The following is a 19,733-nucleotide window of genomic DNA, read 5'->3' on the forward strand; positions in this document are numbered from 1 at the left end:
TTAAGGAACATAAGTATCCAAGAAAACTTTTTTTTCTTTTTTTTTTTTTTGGGGGGGGGGGATATATATATACATACATACATATCTCTCTCTCTCTCTCTCTCTCTCTCTATATATATATATATATATGTATACACACACACACATATCTATATAGTTATAGTTATACAGTGTCTTGCATAAGCTTTCTTTCACACACCCTAAACCAAATTTACAGAAACCAAGGAGCTGCATTACCTGCTACCATCACCACCTAGAGCCCAAGGGAAAAAAGAGACTCCAAGCCCCAGCTGGCTAGCTGCAGTTGCCTCTTGTGTAGTTAGAGATTCACTGGCACTCTCTTTTGGTGGAGGCTCCGGCTTCGGTTCCAGTTTAGGCTCCAGCTTTGGTTCTTCACAAAGAGAGAGAGAGACAGAGAGAAGAAAAGCAGCAGAGTTAGTTTAATTTTAAACAGCAGCTCTAAAGGCCTTTAAGGGCAAAGCTCTGTGGGTAAAAGTCTTCTTTATGCTGAGGGTCAGAGCCAAGGGATTCATCAGAGCTACAAAGTCTCTTGTGAGGGTGTAAATGGTATTAAGATGGTACAGTCACAGGGCCATACCCAGCAGAGGGGAGAACTTTTCCCTGTATGAACCCCAGATTTAAAAGTCAGTCCTGTAAGACTCAGTCACCTGCTAGTAGCCCTCTGAGTGGATACGATCTTTCTTTTCTATTCTAGTCCCACTTAGTGACCCCAGTCAGATGTATTGTGCCAGGTGCTGTACAAAACACAGGGGAAACAGATAGCTACAGTCTTGATGAGTTTCCAAAGTACATGACCAGACATGCCAGTGTCAGCACTGGGGCAGTCATGTTTCTGTTCCAGGGCTCCCAGATGACCACCACCATTTTGAACTCTAGTTAACACCACCCTTCTATGGAAAAGAATGAATAGATAGGAGGCTTTTGAAATTAAAACTACAACATACAAAGGTCTATGTAAGTTTTGACTTGACCTTTTAAAGCATAAAGAGATGTTTCAGAAGGTGAAACAAAGTGCCCCAGAGCACTGAGGGACAGGATTGCCCTTTTTGTTCAATTTTGTAAAACTTTCCAATGAACAACATACCTGATTTCCTCCTCTATGTTCTTAAGGCATCAGGGCAGGTTTGCTACAAGAAAGCACTAACTCATCACTGTAGCAGTACAAATTTCCCATGAGTGCAAGGGTGGGTACTAGCCCATCAACCAGCACAGGGCTGCCACACACATTGGATCTCCACAGCACTAGTAAAAGTCTTCTACTGCTTTTCACTGAAATGCAGCTTCAAGGCTCCAAGACTGAGATGAAGAGGGGAAGTGCTTAATGAGAGTGCTTGTGAAGGGTCTTAACTCTTAGAAGACTTCAGGCAGCAAAGTTTGTATCCTCTTCAGAATGGATGACAGTCAAGCACATCCACTTTTCCCAAAAGAAATCACTTACCTTCTATTTTGGCAGTCTCCTCAGGCTTCTTTTCCTTTGCTTCCTGTTACACAGACACATAAGAAATCCATTTACACACTGACTCCTGAATTCAAATGAAGATGTAGCCAATAGCAGCCCCCACCCCAGCCTGCATCCATCTTTCTGAGCCTTAGCCTGACAGCAGAGATACTGGCAGAGGAATGAGAGCCAACACATACAAAATGGACAAATTGGAGGGAGTGACTTGACTGCCCAGCACTTGCTAATGTCACAATCCAGATCTACTTTCCCCAGTGCTGCCTTCTGATATCAAAGGGGAAGTACATAATGGAGAGAGATTAAAAAAAATTATCCTGGCAAAATGTAATACATCTTAAACAGTCACAAGGGGGTATGGCAGCCTGAAAATCCTGCAGAGCAATCAAAACTGTCCCTTTTCTTTACACTGAGCACAACAGCTAGATGTCCTGGTCTTGTCTGCTTCACATGAATTGGTGGTAGCGCTAGTGGAAATGTTTGGTCTCTATGAATAATGCCAATTCTGATCCTATACAGATCTAACACCCATGTTGTTCTATTGATTGAGTCCTGTGTGCAATGGTAGAACTGAGCAGTTGTGAGGATGAGGATGGGGATTAAAACAAAAAAGTGGTTTGTTTTGCACCCTCTGCCTCCCAAAATGCTCTCAACAGAATATCCTCTGTATTTCCTCCCTTAAGAGATCTGTGGCTAAAAAGACCAAAACACAGGAAAAGAAGGAACATGTTTCTCTTTGAACTTTTGCTGACCGAACTGGAATGGCAATGTTTCTTGCTCACTTTGAAGTGAACATACCCTACTTGAGCTAAAGGTGCTTCCGCAAGAGAATCCTGCCTTTCGATAGAAATCTGTTTATTTTCAATCCTAAAGCTGTTTGTATGTTGAAAAGTCATTCTCCCTGCCCTGGTCCTTTCAGGACAATGTTCAGCATCAATAGGCTACGCTCTTTCAAGAGCAGCAGGAAAACACTCCAGGGTCAATCCAATAAAGGATCAAAGGAGAATTGGTTCTTTATTTGCCTACCAAGCCATCCCTTCTTGACCCACTCTTCCATTAAGAACTAACCAGGAAGACTCTGTGATGCAAGCACTCAAGTTTGCTCTACATTGAAAATAAAAATGACACTACAGAGGGTTTATTATTCAGTTACTTTAAATAAGCAAAAGCCTTATGTTTGAGCTGTGACAGAAGGAAAGCAATTTCACCCTGAGTACCACTGGTGCCATATACAGAAACCAGATGGTTTAGCTTGTGGGAGGAAGAAGCAGAGCCCTGGATGGCAGTCTGTGCACTAAAAAGCTTTGAGAGCCTCAGCCACTTCAAGGCAGCAAATATGGCCCTGTGTGCAGTTTCTATAGAAAATGGGTAGTCTTGTTTTCAAAACACTTTACTAGCTCTTGAGAGATCTGGGTTCACTTCTCAGCTTTACTCCAATCTCCTGTTAACCCAGGGTAATCCACTGAGTCTCACTGGCCATGTCTATGTGAGATGCTGACTGCACAGCAGCCTGTGACTACTGCACAGTAGCATCACATGGCAGGAACCATGACGTGATGCTAGTGTGCAGTAGTCACAAGCTACTGTGCAGTCAGCATCACAAAAAAGCCATTCCTCAGCACTGGTAACTCCAGTTACTGTGCAGTCATTCAGTACTTGTTTATACAAGTACTAAATGACCATGCACAGCAATGACTGCACAGTCAGCGTCTCATAGAAACGGCCACTGGTTCAGTTCCCCACTGATAAGATGAAGAGCAGTGCTTGCTTTCTGTCCCACTCTGTCTTGCCTATTTATATTTATGTTCCTAAGGGTAAGGGCTGTCTTTTTGTATGTGTGTACACTACAGAACACAATGGATTTCACATGAGGCTTCTAGGACCTAGTGTAAAACAATAGTAATTATAAAAACTGGGTTAGTAGGAGCTTTGTTTAAGCCAAATGTGAATCTTGCCTAAGTAGGACCAGAGATGCGGTCATTACAACAGACCTGAGATATCTCCCATTTCAGTGCAGCTTCACTAACAACAAGTAGAGTGTTAACGCTGGTCCACTGGCAACTGTTGGGGGCAATAACAGTGATGATGTAGTATGTGACATACTAGGAGAACCCTTATAACGTTAACATTGTGAGCATGGAAACTTGGAAACGGTTCCTATTAGATGCCCAGATTAAATATGTAAGAAAGCCTTGTTGGTGCCGCTCTAAGGGCCTGATCCTAAAAGATGCCATGTGAGTCCATATAACTTCTACTGGCACCAGTGCCTGTTAAGGGTATTCAGCACTTCTCAGGATCAAGCCTTATCTGTCAAATGATGTTCTACACATCCAATGGTTGTTTTCTTAAGAACATTATTATCTGCATCCCAAGTGCCAGGAAGCACAAAGCTAAGACTCTCCCTATATTTATCTGACTACTGAATGTCCATATGTTAGGAGATTTGCTGAACAGCATAAGACTTTACAAACCATACTGTATTATCATACTTTAAGCCTGCTGCCCTTACCATGTCCTGAGCTATTTAACTTAATATTGGACCTTGATCACTATGAGTCAGAAGCTGTGTGTTCTTTAAATGCAGAATTTGTCTTTAATTTTTTTTAAAGTAGTCTAAGAAACTGGTTTGAAAACAAAAAATGAGGGAAATATCTCTGTAGGCTGGTCTGCATGAGAAAATTGGATCAAGAGGGACAACAACCTTGAGGAGTTGTGCAAGCTAACAAAAAGTTCAGTATAATTTCATAGTCCATGTAGACATGGATTATGATAGTCAACATTATGAATAAATCCTCCTGGAACTCTAGGGTTAACAGCAAGCAGTTGATACAACTTGTCCCCATCTACTCTTACTAAAAGTTGTATTAATATTGTGTTAGTTTACATGACTCCTCCAGCTCATATTCTAATATGACCTAGTTTATTGTGAGGACCAGGCCCAAGAAACTATAACAGCATCTGCAGCAGCTGAGCAGCTAGAAAGTCAACACAGATGTAGTAAAATATTCATTGATGCCTCAGGAAAAGGTCTGAAAAAGAATAACAATGAGACAAATACCAGTGCTACATCTTACATTTATATCTACTTTCTCATTTTTCATTACGAGGGACTTGGGCTAGAAACTATTTTGAAAAGGTTATTCTTCACCTAGCACATAGCACTGTACACAAATACAGCTACTTAAGCCATTCTAAAAAGTAGCACAATGGAGATTGGGGTGACAGAAGAAGTTGCTGGTGGAGGTCACCATGCCTCACTCATGGGTCCAGATAAGAAATGGGTCTATAGTAACTGGAACCCATTCTTACCTGACAGCTGTTTGCAGGTTGATATACAACAGGCTGCTGAGTACAGACCTGAATTGGGAGAAAGGCATTACTATCACAGTACTAACTGACCTCCTCATAAAGACCCCCAATGGAAGGCTTAAGGATTGAGCAGGTACCAATGCCCCTCTGAACACCCTTCTCTCTCCTAGAAGCAGCCCTTCCTTATTGGGATGGACAGTTTGTGAACCTGGCACTGATACTGTTTTTATCACTTGTATTTTCATAACACCTGTGGAGCCAGAGGGGGAAAGGCAGAGGACTTCAGTCACCAGCGATTTTAAATAGAGACTTTTCACAGAGAGTCATAAGGGACCAATGTGCTTGTCCAGCCTGACTCTTTCATAACCTATGCCATGGAATTCCAGCCAATAAAACCTGTGGTAAGAGGACATTTTCTGCCCTCCTGTATAATTGGAGGCTATTAAGATCAGCAGCCTGTAGTTGAACTGCAGCCTATCTCCCAGAACAACATCCAACTTGAGTTAAAGGCTCCAAGTGACAGTGCATTTATTGCATGCCTTGGTGAGCTGTTCCAATGGTTAGTACCCCTCACTGTTAGGAAACACATTTCTGATTGGAATGTTTCTTATTTAATGCCAGCTGTTTGGATCTGGCTGTTATTTTGATCAGCTTGATCAAATGGTGTCTTAATCTCAACTCTCTCTTCCCCTGTAGGTTTTTACAAACCATGATCCAGTTGCTTCTTAAGCTCCTCTTTGAAAAGTGAAATAGATTGAGCATTATAAAAGCCTCAGTATAAAATGTTACTGAGACCTCCCTTTTCAATAGCATAATATTTAATTATTTAGATAAAGCTACTTTAATACGTAACAGCTCCCTTAGAAAACAGCTTTTTGCAAATCACCCAAACTGTCAGTAAGTACAATTCACAGTGGGAAAACTGTGGGTGGACTAGTTTCACTCAAAAGGATACTAACATTTTTAAGGGTTAGAGCACTTGTGCATATGTGTGTAGGTGTGCGTCTGTATGTTAGACTATGCACTGAATATGCCACTCCTTGATTATCTGTCGTCTGACAGATCTGTGGAGAGAGCTATCCCACACCATAATTTTTGCAGCTTCAGAAAACCCAGTGTTTTTAAAACAAAACATTTTTGCAAGGGAGAAACCAGGAAATTTTAAGAAATATGTTGCTAAACTGATCAACAGTATCAAGGGTCTCTACCATCATGATATAAGAAGTCCTTAAGCTTATGAAGGTTTAGAGAAGAGGGAATTAAGAGGATTACTTAATTTTTATTACAGTGAATAAGTCCTCAAAAAGAATCATTTGGACTTGAATATGCATCTGTTTGAACCAAGTAACCAGGCAACAGTAGCCTTGTGCATCTTCAGGAGTGAAAATGTTTGGAATTCTCTGCCCCAAGGTGCTAGCAGATTCCACATTAGGTACATTTGAACAAAAATAAAATGAGTAACATGACACTGACACAAGTCATGGGCAGGAATGGACCAGATACTTAATACCACTGATTTCTGCTTCCATGGAGAAAAGATCCTGAGCTCTTCCACTACCATGGAAGTTTCACCTGCAGAAAATTCTGGATCAGATCTGGGGATGAGAAAATGTTTTCCCTGAGTATGGAAGATTCATTAAGATGAGGTGAGCCAGCTCCTACAATTGCTAAGAGCTCAGACCTGCAGTCCTTTGCCCTTCCCATTTCCTCCTTCTGTGTTTCAATAATTTTAAACAAGAAAACATTTTGGGCTGGATCCCAATTCATCTATTAGGTGCCCAAGGGTCCTTTGATTCCAGCCTGCTGGAGTGGCTAAAAAAACATGCTAATGCAAAAGCTGAATGAGTTCTCCCCCACCTCTACCTTCTCACAGCTTTTGCGAATTAGTCTTAGAGTTCTGATGGGAAAAAGTGGATGTGGTAATGTATTTCAGGCACTCAAGCAGGTTAGAATAGAATTCCACTTGGACACCTAAGAGGGAAATAGGATCTGCAACATGGTAACCATCCTGTAGTGCCATGGTTCTAAGTGAGTAGCTGCACATATTTTTATTTCCCTTTGAGTCTATGGAAGGGAATGATGCCTCCATACTCTAGTACCCAGTAAACTCCTGAGCATGTATTCAGACATAACTTGTGCTACAGTAACTAAGCACATTCTTGATCTTTGCTGCACCCACCTCAGGCTTTTTCTCTGGCTGAGGTACCATTTTCTCAAAACCCTGCACCAGCCAGTTAATGACTCCGCTTCCAAACCTGCAGAAAGAGAACACACACAGTCATAACAGCTCTCCCTACATCCTCACTACAACCATAGTGGACCCACTTTCCTTTCCTCTGCTGCCCTTGGGGAATTATGCTCAGAGACAAAGGAACATATTCAGGGCTAACCCTCAGAACCACGGTCCATTCAATGTGCAGGGAGGAAGGGATAGAATTTGCCTTCAACACACACAACTCAGAGCCAGAATGCAGAAGCTCTATCTAAAACTGCAGTCAGGAGTGAGACTGCGCTTCGTGGTAGCACACCGGCTACAGAAACACAGGCTTCAAAGTGGGCTGTATGAGCACACCAGTATCCTGGGTAAATGCTTTGCAGCTGGAGTCTGAACTGCCACAGCTCCTGGTTAGCTACTTAAACCTCTCTTGAGCATTAATAGTTATTAATAATAAGTAGTCTCTATCTCATTGTTGCTGAGTTGACATTGACTAGTAGTGAAAAAAATAGAGAAAAGCCCATTCTTGTGATGTCTCCACCCTTTTTTGTAGAACTAAGGGTGCAGAAACTTTGGTGAAGGTTCAGATAGGCAGGTGTAAGAGTGGAGACAGTGCTATCCAGTGAATAATGAACTAGGAAATCAGACAACCCAGTTCAATTCCCAACTCTGGAACTAACAGATCTTGAGTAAAGGTCTTGTGATCTACAGCAAATCACAAAAGTTCTCTTTATCTGTCAAGCAATGCCCACCCTGATATGTGAGGATGGGAAATGCCATAGGCTGGGCTTGTGGCCTAAGGGAAGTAGAGGTCTGAACTCTCTGAGGCTCTTTAGGAAGGTTGGCCAAGCCTGCTACTGAAGAGCTATGGGCCTCTCCTACTGGAGCCTCTCCTACTGGAGTAAACTAAACTAAAGAGAAAAAAATGGGCATAGCTCACTTCTTCCTCCTCCACCATGAGGGAACTGTTACCAGTTCTCCAACATCCCCTTTCTGATCCTGTAGCCCTGCTGCCTCCTTGCATCTCATTACATTCACTGCTCAAGGAGGAGAGCAGACCAATGTCAAGCCTATAGGATAGGACTAGCAAGGTTAGAAAAGTACAGCGTCAGCAATGACATACACCACTGAAGGGTGACAGTCAGAGAGCTGGAGGTAAGACACTACTACAAGTATTTGAAGCTCAACCATTTAAAAAAAATGCATCCTCCTTAGTGCTGTGAAGAAAGACACCCTTTGTCAGCCAGGATCCTAGTACTGACTTCTGGCTGTGTCTAAATTACATCTCCAGCACTCTCACAGAGGACTGCTGGTGAGTACATGCCACTCACACAACAAACCTGGAAATGCAGTGGTGAAGCTGCTCCAGGGACTCCTCCTCATTATGTCTTTTGGGACCTCTATCTCCAGAGAGCAGGAATGGTTGGGCACCCTTGACATACAGGGGATGTAGCACATACATACCCAGAGAGATTATCCCTTTATGCATTCAGAGTGGAGTCAAGACTCTGTATCCATTCAGCCCTTGGGGCTCAAACTCATATAGTTGGACCATCCTCTCTTATAACCAGAGACAGAGTTCAGTAAATAAAAAAGTAGATCTTTCAGTCAACATCTTTATTATCTTTCAGAGCAACACCCCTGCTCTCTCCCCCCAGCAGTATGGCTGTCACAGTCACCTTAAATCCAACCTGGTTGATAGTCAAGAAAACAAATGGTAATCCAGCATGGGATTTTCTATTAGATTGGCATTCTAGTGGTTAACATCACTTTACTTGAAATAAAGGGACAGCAACTAGGTCTACAAGCACTGCGATGCTACACAGGTATCTCTACACTGCCGGGAGAACCTACGTTTGCTCTGAGCTGGATTGCAACTCTTTAGAATCTTGAGGCTCCTTTTCCTCTGGTTTGGGTGCAGGAGGCTCTTGAGGAAGAAAGACAGTATGTGGAGAGTTAACCGTCTCACAGAGGTCTGCTAAATACAGGACTGTGAAGAGCTTCCTGACTAATCTTATATTTTGGTTTCCCCAACAGTGACCTTAAAACTGGACTCTAATCAGCGGCATCAAGCAAGGAAATGGCTACGAGGACCCAAAAGCCTGGGGAATTCTTCTCCCAGTCCTACAACATTTTGAGGAAGGTTAGGCAGTGACTTGTCCTCCTTTGGAAGTGGTACTGGATGGGAAGGCAAAAGACAGCTTTGTGTCTCCCATTACTACAGAGAGCTCAGTGCCAGTTACGTTTGCAAGGCATGAAAATGGAAGATCCTCTCTCTGTCTCTCTTACACAGAGACACTGTGAGCACTTGGGATCAGCCCCTGGAACTGCTTTGAGGAATCACAAACAAAACAGACAAGAGAAGATTGAAGATATGCTGGAGCATTCTGAAAACAATACAGTCACTCCCAGCACTGAGAGAGCAGCAAAGTGACAACTTCTCTCCTGACTGGGCAATCCTGGTTGTCCCAAGAAGGAGGAGGAAAGTTGCTCCCTTTTAGGGAGCCTTTGATGATACAGAAGAAGCTATGTCACTCTGTTCACACATCTATAGTAGGAGGGGTGTCCAACTGGAGAGAGCATTGGACAGGCACTTAGGAATCCTGGGTTTTGTGCCTAAATCTGCAACTGGACTTGCTCAGGGAAGCTGCTTTGCCTTAGTGTGGTTCAGTTAATTACACTGGCCTGCTCTGCACAGTGCTTTGGGGTCTGTGGGAAATAAAGTGCCCAAGGAGTTTGGCATCAATATGATGGTATCATTCATAACTTTACCTTGTATGACAACATCCAGTTCCTGGACAGGTGGGACTTCAGCCTGCAGAGTGCGCACACACAAAACACAATTAAAACCACCAGTAAAAATGATAAAGGCCATTTTTGGTCTTCTCATGACAGAAGTCAATGCACGAACACCAGACGCCTCTGCTGACTGATTCCACAGGTTGTGTGACCTACCTGCTGAACGATATCCAAACTGGTCTCAAAGCTCCTCCCAAGGCTCTGCAGCCTTTCTGCTGGTTGAGGAACAAACTTTTCCAGCCCCTGAGACAGCCAGGAGAGGACAGTTCCTCCAGTGCTGCAAGAGAATGGAAGGGCTCAAATACACCTGGTGAGGTGAACCCCAGGGACCAAATCATCCCACAGGGTTCTCCTTGTGAAGGCTCCCTGTATCATTCCATCAGCAGAGCGAGGGCAGCAGAATCCTCTAGAAATGTTGTGGTTCTTGTGAAACCTGGAGGAGACCAGGGGGAGCTCCACCAGCCCCTTCCCAATTCCAAGGGAACTACTCTACCACAGGCTCCTGAATGGGTATTTCCTGTTGCAGAGTGGGCTCCACAGTAAAATTAATGAAGTTCCAGACTTTCCTAGTCAGCTCCAGACAGCTCAGTGGGGAACAGCATGTGAACCTTTGGCTCTGCCCTTAACCTACCCACTCCTTTCTCCAATCCTTGTACCCATATGAGCTCAGGAACCAATGGTAGGTATTCCCTCGGCTAGGGAGGTGCCACAGAGGCAGCCAACTCCTTTCTGTATGTAAGCTAGAAACAAAGGACCCCTTTCCACAGGGATCTCCCCACCTACCACTACCACATCTGTCCACAGGCCTGTTTCTGAGATAGAGCCAGAATTCACATTGGTTTGAAGTCCCTTACCAGCTGGCATGTTAAATCCCAACTCCTAATTAGCAGGAAGGACACATGATAGACAAAAACCTTTCTGCTGCAGATGCTGGTGCTGGTCCTGGCTCATGGGTCATGGCAGGTTCTACTTTCTTCTCTACGCCTAAATGAAAGTAAAGCAAGGTCATGTGTAAGAAGGACCAACCATGACACTCACCTAAGTAACCATGTGTCATTTATCCAGGTCAACCCACAGCTACCTCCAGGAAAAGCATTTTAAAATACTTTGTTCAGATCTGCCACTCTTCTGTTTGTCTTTGTGTGGAGAGATACCAGTTCAACCAGGTAGCACCAGTGATTGTGTACGACATGCTATGATGGCAACTGGCAGAGCTTTATTCTTGCATATGGATGTTAGCACAGGTTCCTCAGGATATACCTGCATTGCCTCCCCAGTGCTCCCAGAGGCACACCTCACCCACACACTCCCACTCCCAAACATGAGTAGCCAATCACTGACACCAGGGTCCTTTCCACTGTGGCTGAATGGCTAACCTATGGATACTCCCACCAAGTCTCACAGTACCATGTGTGGTAGTTACATTCTGCATGGATGCTGTTTTCAGGGACTCACCTTCTGTGCCTTTGCTTTTGGGAGGTTCTGCTGCTCTGGTGTCTCTTTTTGGTGGCTTTAAAGGTCAAAACACAGAAGGAACAGCTTGAAGTGAAAAGTCACATATTGTAATATCCTTATCTTTGCTACTGATGACACCACCTGAGCTGACCCAAACTGAAATTATTTTTAAAATCCAGAGATCTTTCTGCCTTCTCTGTTCCTTTTCTACTGTTCATTCAGGTTAGACCATGGAAACAGAGAGGTTGTTGCCACTCAGTTTCTCTTTAAGCCTGTGCCCTGCAATTGGTCCTGAAGACAACCAATACAAGCACTCATTCATGTGTCTCCAGCTACAGGGTCATGTCCTGGTTTTAGTCAGTTTCATTTCCTGGATCACAAGGTCTCATACCCAGGCGTTCAAGTGCTCACGCCAAAGTAGTCATATTTCAAAGCAGCCAGAAAATTTGTTCATGAAAGAAAGAGAATGAAGGCATTAGCACAACTGCACATTATAGCACTGGCACAGACTACAGGCCTCACTAACACCATTTGCAAAAGTAGCTCACTCTTAACCAGCAGTCCCTCTGCTAATCTCTCTTAGCCAGTCTCCAGCATCTCCCTGACATCTGTTCAACCAAGAATTGCAGTTGACTTAGTTTGATCAGTATCAACTGGTCAGATGAGCTAGTGTATATGCATCACACACTTAATGCCCTCACTCGTCCCAGACTCAGTGATCAAGGCAGTGGTCAGCCCATCTCCTGGGGCTGCTTCCCCCCTACTCACCTGCTCCACCTTTGCAGACTGGGGTTCCACAATCACTACCTTGGGTTCCTCTTTTTTTTCATCCTTTTCTCCTGGGACATGGGCAGTCTCAGGAGGCTGAGGCACAACCTTCTCAAGCCAGCTAAGCATCCTGTCACCTGCTAAAGGTAGAGTTGCATCAGTGCTTCTTCCCAGAAACATGCATCAGTAAAGCCACAAAGACCCCAGGACAGCTAGCAAGACACCACCTAGCTCTGAATCTCCATTATGTCAACTGATAAGAACTCCATCCCCAAGGTATCTGGATGTTTCTGGAGGAAGAGCAGCTTATGGACATGGAACCCAGAGAAGACTGAAGTAATCCTACTGGGAAGCAACTTGTCAGCTCATAATCATCCCTTCCAACAAAAAGTCTGCCCCCAGATTGTGGAATCAGGCAGAAGCTAGCAACCCTTCCAGGCTCTGTTGTGCATTTGGACACTGGGGGAAATATGGGGAATTTCTTAATAACTTGCATGAAAGAAGTTTCTTCTTTTCCCTATCCACTTTTGTATTGTGAGATACCAGGACCCAATGGGTGGATTTCTTTCCTGGGACACCAGAACAGGAGGTGGGTATCAGCCACACAGTTCATCCACATCAACCCAGGTTTCCCTATCAAAGACTACTCACAGAAACACACTGGAAGAGAATGGCAGCCAAGGAGACAAATAATATAAGAGAAAAGACATGGGGATAACAACTCTGCTGAACAGTGCAGGGGGGAAGAGGGAGTTCTGGATGTTTGGGGCCTTGGAAGCAGATCATGCTGCCAGCAGGTACAGGCACCTAAATCTAGCTCTCCTGTGCAGACTTCTAAGGGCCCTGTCTCATTTTGAAAGCCTTTCCTGTGTTGCTGCAGAACATCTGCTGGATGCAGATCTCCCCGAGGAGACGAGTTTTTGACAGGAGCTTGAGTTTTTCTGGACTTGCTGAAAATAGCCATGATAAGAAACATCAGTGCTGACCCAGGGTTCAGCCTTGGAGTGGTAAAACGATAGGGCTCCCCCTTGCAAAAGGAGTCACAGAGTTCATCCAAGCCAACCCAGGCTTCCCTACCAAAGTCCATCAGCACACGGAAATGGTAAAGCAATGATAGTCAAACAGTGTAACTGAAGCTTGAGGCAAAGAATGGCAAAAGCCTAGCAGTAAAAAGCTGCCCCCTCTGAGGCACTAGATAAAAAGGATCATCTTGTGGACCTGTGGGGACCCACTGCATAATGCAGTACTATGCAGAAACCCGCAAGACTCTGAAAAAGCAGCCAAGAAACAGGTGAATTAGCCTAAGGTGAATTAGCTGTGTAGATACACCCCAAGACACCCAAGATATGCTCACCAACTGCAGCCAGCTAAATGCATCCACCTCATCCAATCAAATGCAGGCCTGGCATTATCTTAATTAGACTGTTGGATTTCTTCCTGGATGAACGAAGCCCTGAGGAAGCTCCAGCCTGGTTCACAATGAAGCAGCAACACTTCTCAGCAGCACTGGTCAACCTGAGCATGACAACCTGATGTGAAATTCTCTGCACTGGCTTCCCATTGCACACAGAGTCCAGTTAAAAGTCACTTCAGGCTACTTCATTATTAGTTACGTGATGGCTGTGGGCTCAATGTTATACAAAATATGGAGAATAGGGGGAGAGCCACAGATTCTTCTCTCTCCAAAGAACTCCTGAGTCTAAAAAGACAATGATGTTAGACAAAAACATCCTGGGAGGTCTGAAGAACCAAAATGTGACAGTTCTCTTGGAGGAACCTCAGGGTAAATGGGGTGATAGAAAGAACATGTGATGGGTTTATACGTGTGATGGCAGCTTAACCCTCTGGCTTTGAAATAGTCACATCACATACCAGTAGCAAAGCCAAGAGAAAGTTATTCAGTTCATCCCATCTGGACATGAATTAAACCATCCAGGGCCAGAGGTGAATACTGTATCGTGCAGGAAAACTTGAAATTTCTCTCTTTCCCTATTGCTATGAAGCCCAGTGGGTCATGGAATACTGGACCCTAAAGCCTTCCCTGTTGCACTGATCAAGTAGGATTCTGCAGGAAGATAGGCGGTGGGACTGGCAAAGCAGCAGGAAAGATGGAAGCATTTCTCTCTGGGGTCATTTACATGAAATACAGCTGCTATTGGAGGTTTGGAATATTAAAGTTAGATTCAGCAGGGACTTGTTTCACAGCGAGATGCAGGTGACATGGTCAGAAGTGCAGGAAAAATTGCAAGCATAAATAATATCACTGACTGGAAATTTCACTGTTTATCATGTGTGATGATCATCATCACAGCCCTACCCTGTGCTAGGTGCTGCACTGACAGGCAGAAACCAGTCCCTCCTATCTTAAGGGGTAGGTACAGTACTAAGAAGATAATGGTATGATAGAGAGGTAGGTTAATATTTGTGGGTATAATGAGAAGGTAGTTTTCAGGAGAAATATGAATACTGAAAAGCTAAGGATTTGCCCATGTGAACAGCCAGGAATATAGCAATTGAAGAACTGCATGGGAAAATTATAGGCATGATCAAGATGATATTTTTGCATACTCGGTTACATACACGCATTGTTAAATAAGCAGCTCTGCAATATCCGCTACTCCCCCCCCTCTTTCCCTCCCCCCCACATACACACTGAGCAGAGTATCACCCACTGGAGGTGTTCGATTCCAAGGTTCTGATTTAGGACCATCTAACTTATGCAGATCTACCTCCCCCCTCCAGTAGCTAATTCAGGCAAGTCGAGGAAAGGGGCTGCTGTGCAGTTTCTGCTTCTGAGGGAGGCCTCAAAAATGTCAGCCACCCCCTCCTCTCCAACATCAATTCCATTAACCAGTCCCCTTGCTGCCACTTGTAACATCCGGCTTTCCAGTTCCCCTGGACATGCAGGGCAGGAGGTCAGTCATGCTCCTGATTAGGGGGTGAGTCCCAGTACTGAACCTCTAGTCCAAAATGCTCACAGTCGCATATCACAAGGAGCACAGCAAGGTAGTCACCCCAACTGCATGGTCCCTCCCCCATTCCAGTAAACCCCTTCCTACCCCCTCCCACTTTCCCTTCATTCTCAATCTCAATGACCTTCTTTAAACAACACAGTTATGGTCCAAAGGCTGGATTCAGCCTGCACCATCTGCCCTGCAGCACATCCCAGTGCTACAGCCCCCCCAGGGATGTTTCCCCACTATCACTTCTGCTTGCTCTGCTCTGATTTTTACTCACCTCCCTGCTAATTCCAGACTCACAGAAGTCTTGATGTTGCAAGACTTGTGTTCAAGGATGATCTAGAGCAACAAAGAGGTCCTGTTCTTTCCTGTGTCATAGAAATCCACCTGTATAAGACACCCAGAAGAAAATAAGCTAAGGTAAGAACTGGTTTCCTTCTCTGTTGTTCCCTGTTGCAGCAGCTAGTAAAAGACCCTCAATCACCCTGCACTCAATACTGCTCCCCTGCTAACTGATAGCAATCCTCTCAAGGGCTCTGCTGGGGATTAGCAAACAGCACCATATGCAAATAGGATTAACAGGGCAGAGTTGTCCCATATCCACACAGATCAGAGCCCCGCACTGTTCCGGGCATAGCTGTGAGCAGATTTGTCACTCAAATGCCAGGGCACAACTGACCAACAGGGAAGTCTGATATCTAATCAGCCACCAGCCTCTGCTTCTCCCTGGGTCAGCCTCCAGGATCTTGTGGACCTGCAGATTCCTGTTAATCCGGGAGACTAAGGATCCACCTGTGCAGCAGTAATATTTTACACCCATGCCTAATACCATTGCTGTTACTTACAAGTCACCATTCATGAGGCTTGCTGGGGAGTCTCTGCCTCAGAACTGAACTCCAAGGCTTCCAGGCTTAGGGCTTGCACATAGGATGCCTGCCATGGATTTGGGACCATCTGAAGCCCCAGACTGATAAATCTGGGCAGTAGGATACTTGCCAGTGTTAGCACCACACAGACTTGAACAACTGAGTTCTGCTCAGTCAAAATTTGCAACTTAATTCAGAACTGATCTGGCCCTGGAAATAAAATTTTATTAAAAAAAAAACCATGGAGCTGACACAAACTACAGGAATGGAGGCCTGCTGTCATTGTCCACTACAGGGCTGCATTCCCAAATAGATATCTGCAAAGCTGTATCCCAAGCCAAACAAACTGAGGTACATGGTTGCCTCTGATTGTAGGAGCATGCAAGTATAAGACATTAAACAGGGGAAGAGAGTTGTCAGAAGAACTAGGGATAGGATGAGGCAGGGAGATGCAGGGCTCAGGACCACCACTCTCTGAGCCAATCCAAGCAGGAGAGTGAGCAAGTCTGGGGGCAGATTGAGGCTGCCTGTCATTGAGCTAATCCTTCCCTTGCTGAGGCTGGCAGTTGCAGGCTGATCCATTTACCACTGACACTGTGAATTATCTGGATTCCCCACTGTCCCTAATCCTCCCACTTTGGGGCCTACATGTTCATATTCTTTGTGGAGAGGTGCAAACCATGCCCATGGACCCCCACTGCAGCAGGGCTCAGGAGCCACCCCCAGCCATTCCCTGAGACCAGGACAGCACATGTTCCCTGAGGCCACTTACAAATAGAGCTGGTAGGGATTGGTGATTTGGGGGGTCAGCACCCAAAGCAAAAGAAGTCAGAGGGAGATTGCTCAGGATCCAAGCGAAATACATTTTTCAAGTTGTCAGGGAAGGTGAAACCAAAACTCAAATATTCCATTTTGTGAGGAACAAATTATTCCATCAGTGCACATTTCCTTGTGAAGTTCTCATGAGAACAGCAAAGCAAACAAAGGGCTGGAATCCTGAAAAGAAGAGGCATGGTTCCCACTCCTCCCTTTCAACCCAGTAGTTGAAGCAGTCAACCAGGCTGTGCAAGAGCAAGGCTCTGCTCCCCACCCACCCACCCATCATATTTGAACGCACATCTTGGAACTCCCAGAGGAGCACCCTAGGTGGTTTGCTTGTCTGTGATGGGTCTCCCTCAGTCTTTCTTGCTATAATTGTTCCACTCTGTATATATAAATAATTAGATATTCCTGAGGCAGAGAGATTGATGCTCTGGTCTGGTGGGCAGGAGGCTTATCTAGAAGGTTGGACAGCTTAGTGCTAGTCCCTGCTCTGGTGCATGCTTAATTATTTATGCAAAGTGAAACAGCATTGCAGGAGACATTAAGGGGTCTCATGCTCCACTCTGTCCCATCCTTGAAAGAGCCTACACGTGTGGGTAAAGCACCTCCCTGGGAGGTGGGTCCAAGTCCCTTCAGGAGAGGAGGGAGTTGAACCAGCATGTAAATGCCCTAATTACAAGAGAGATTGACCCACTAGCTCCTAATTCCAGACCTGGAAGCAGCTCAGCAGAGAAGGGCAAGGTCACTGTATCCTATGAGATCCCTGCATACCAGGGATACCCTCCCACCAACCTGCCCCTCACCTGGAGACACTGTAGATCTTCCCCCTCTCCCTCCAAACAGAGATCAGTTATTTCTCCATATCATTGTTGGCATCCACCTGCAACCTCCTACTGCTGCCCAAGAGTGCAGCTGCCCCTAAACAGGCCACTCCTTTGTGCCCTACAGCTGCAGCAGCTGTTTGACTCTTTGCCAGAAAAAGAAATAGGCTCAAGTAAGAGGAAAAAGAACCAAGTGGGAAACCTAAGAAAAAGAAAGTAGGGGGAGAAAAGAAGGGACAGGAGGAAGAGAACAAAACTACCACTGCAAAAGGTAACGCCCCCCCAAAACAGCTGCATGTCATGAAGAAGAGGATGGGATGGAGGACACACAGGGGTTCTTAAGCCCCAAAGCAATCCCAAACTTAGCTGAAGCAACTAACATGTGGCAAGGAGGGACAGCCAACTTGGCCAAGTCCTCTGCAAGCAACAGCTCAAATGAAGGTGGTGGGGGAGAAACTGACTTTTTAAATGCTTGACCACGGCTTTCACAATTGTATCATTAAATGTTTACAGCCTCATGAGAAGGAACCACTGGGAGAGAATGAAAGGGACTTTACAGGCACTTAAGGCGGACATTATATGTCTGCAAGAATGTGGAATAGCATTGGCAAGAGAATATACACATTTGAGAAAGAGATGGGATGGGGGACCATCTTGGTGGGCAGAGTCAGATGACAATAAGGCTGCAGGGCTGGGTATACTGGTTGATGCAGGGTGGGTTAATGTAAAATCAGCGCAAACAGTTATACAGGGTTGAATGCAGAAAATGAGGGTGGCAGTGGGGCAGGGGGTAGGGGTGGACATCTTCAATGTCTATGCCCCCACGGAGTGACCATAGCGAGGTGGGGGGGGCGTGTTTCCGGAAATTAGGAATATGTGCCGGGGGAGGTGGGTATCGAGTGCTGGTTGGGGACCATAACTGTATCATTGAGGAAGGGGACCATGAAGGGGGAGTTGGTGGAGCAAAACTGGACAGCACGAGGCAATGGCTGAAAGGGCGATTGTGGGAAGAAGGGTTGAGGGATGTGTGGGAGAAGGAAAAAGTTAGAACAAGGGTTGATCCAAGGGGTCGTAAAGTATCCCGGATTGACTATGTCTTTGTTTCAGAGAGTGTGGGAGTAGGCAGGAAAGAGGCTGTAGATGTGAGCTGTAGTGACCACAGGCTGCTCTGGGTAGATTTACAACTGAGAACCAAGCAAGAGAGAGGGAAGGGGGTATGGTGTTTAAATACACTCCTGTTGAAAGATGACCGGGATTCTGGGTTCTGTCAAAAGGAATATGAAGGCTGGCGTACGCTGAAGAATTTCTTTCAGTCGAAGTGGGACTGGTGGGTGGTAGTCAAGAAGAGAGTTAAGAAATGTTTTTTTGCCACCGGGGAACAGCGGGCAAGGAAGAAAAGTAGGGCCTTGACCAAATTGCAAGGAAAAGTACAAGGTTTACTCAAAGAAGCAATGAACGGGCGGGAGGTGAAACAAAAACTGCATGAAGCTAAACAAGCAGTTAAGAACTGGTTCAGAGATAGGGAACGGGGATGCATCTTTTTGGCACATGCACCATGGGTGGGGCAAGGGGAGACATGGGGGAAATATTTTGAGGAGCAGGTACAGAAAGGAGAAGGGGAAGTAGGGAAGCTGAAGACCAGGGAAGGGTTGTGGCTTGAAAAGCAGGAGGATGTATTGGGGGAGATTACTCATTTTTATGGGGATTTATACAAAGAACAACTGGTGAATAGGGCCAAGCAGGACTGTTTCACAGACATGTTGTAGAAGAACATTAAAAGAGGAGGATAAGCCTCTCTTGCCAACGGACATTACACTGGAAGAGGTAGCAGCAGCACTGAGCCACTGCAGTGAAATAAGACACTAAGGTTGGATGGGCTGCCAGCTGAATTTTATTTAAGTTTTTAGGACTTAGTAGAGAGGGATTTAGTGGAGGTATATAAAGAAGCACTGGGGAAGGTGGAAGCAGGAAAGGGTTTTGCGGTGGATGGGGTAGTTTTGTTACATAAAAAGGTGGAGAAGGAGCTTTTGAAAAATTGGAGGCCCATAACTCTACTCACTGTTGACTATAAACTCTTAGCAAAAGTGCTAGCGCAACACATGGGGCAGGTACTTGATCAGGCAGTGGGAGAGGACCAAACACATGCCATTAGAGGAAGATGATTGACAGATACTCAGTGGATCTTACGAGATGCACTGTGATATGTGGGGGACAGGAAATGGAAAGTGGTGGTGAGCCTCT

General features: G+C 45.1%; 1 protein-coding gene across 8 annotated transcripts in view; it reads right to left on the reverse strand.

Moving 5' to 3' along the window:
• CNGB1 (cyclic nucleotide gated channel subunit beta 1) overlaps positions 1-19,733 on the reverse strand; it is a 152,408-nt gene that overhangs the window by 81,667 nt on the left and 51,008 nt on the right. For 2 of the 8 annotated variants that reach the window (XM_090062699.1, XM_090062698.1), the window contains exons 7-18: positions 15,261-15,370; positions 13,378-13,538; positions 12,024-12,163; positions 11,256-11,310; positions 10,715-10,784; positions 9,957-10,077; positions 9,774-9,816; positions 8,856-8,928; positions 6,966-7,041; positions 4,787-4,834; positions 1,460-1,502; positions 238-391 (exon numbers count right to left, since the gene is read on the reverse strand). In XM_090062699.1, the coding sequence (XP_089918825.1) occupies positions 238-391; positions 1,460-1,502; positions 4,787-4,834; positions 6,966-7,041; positions 8,856-8,928; positions 9,774-9,816; positions 9,957-10,077; positions 10,715-10,784; positions 11,256-11,310; positions 12,024-12,152 (812 nt within the window). In that variant the 5' untranslated portion in view covers positions 12,153-12,163; positions 13,378-13,538; positions 15,261-15,370. The other 6 variants (XM_090062700.1, XM_090062703.1, XM_090062701.1 and 3 more) reach the window with 6 other exon arrangements.

This window comes from Crocodylus siamensis, chromosome 9 (assembly GCF_052110815.1).
Source record: "Crocodylus siamensis isolate JL-2025a chromosome 9, ASM5211081v1, whole genome shotgun sequence".
Taxonomy (NCBI): domain Eukaryota; kingdom Metazoa; phylum Chordata; order Crocodylia; family Crocodylidae; genus Crocodylus; species Crocodylus siamensis.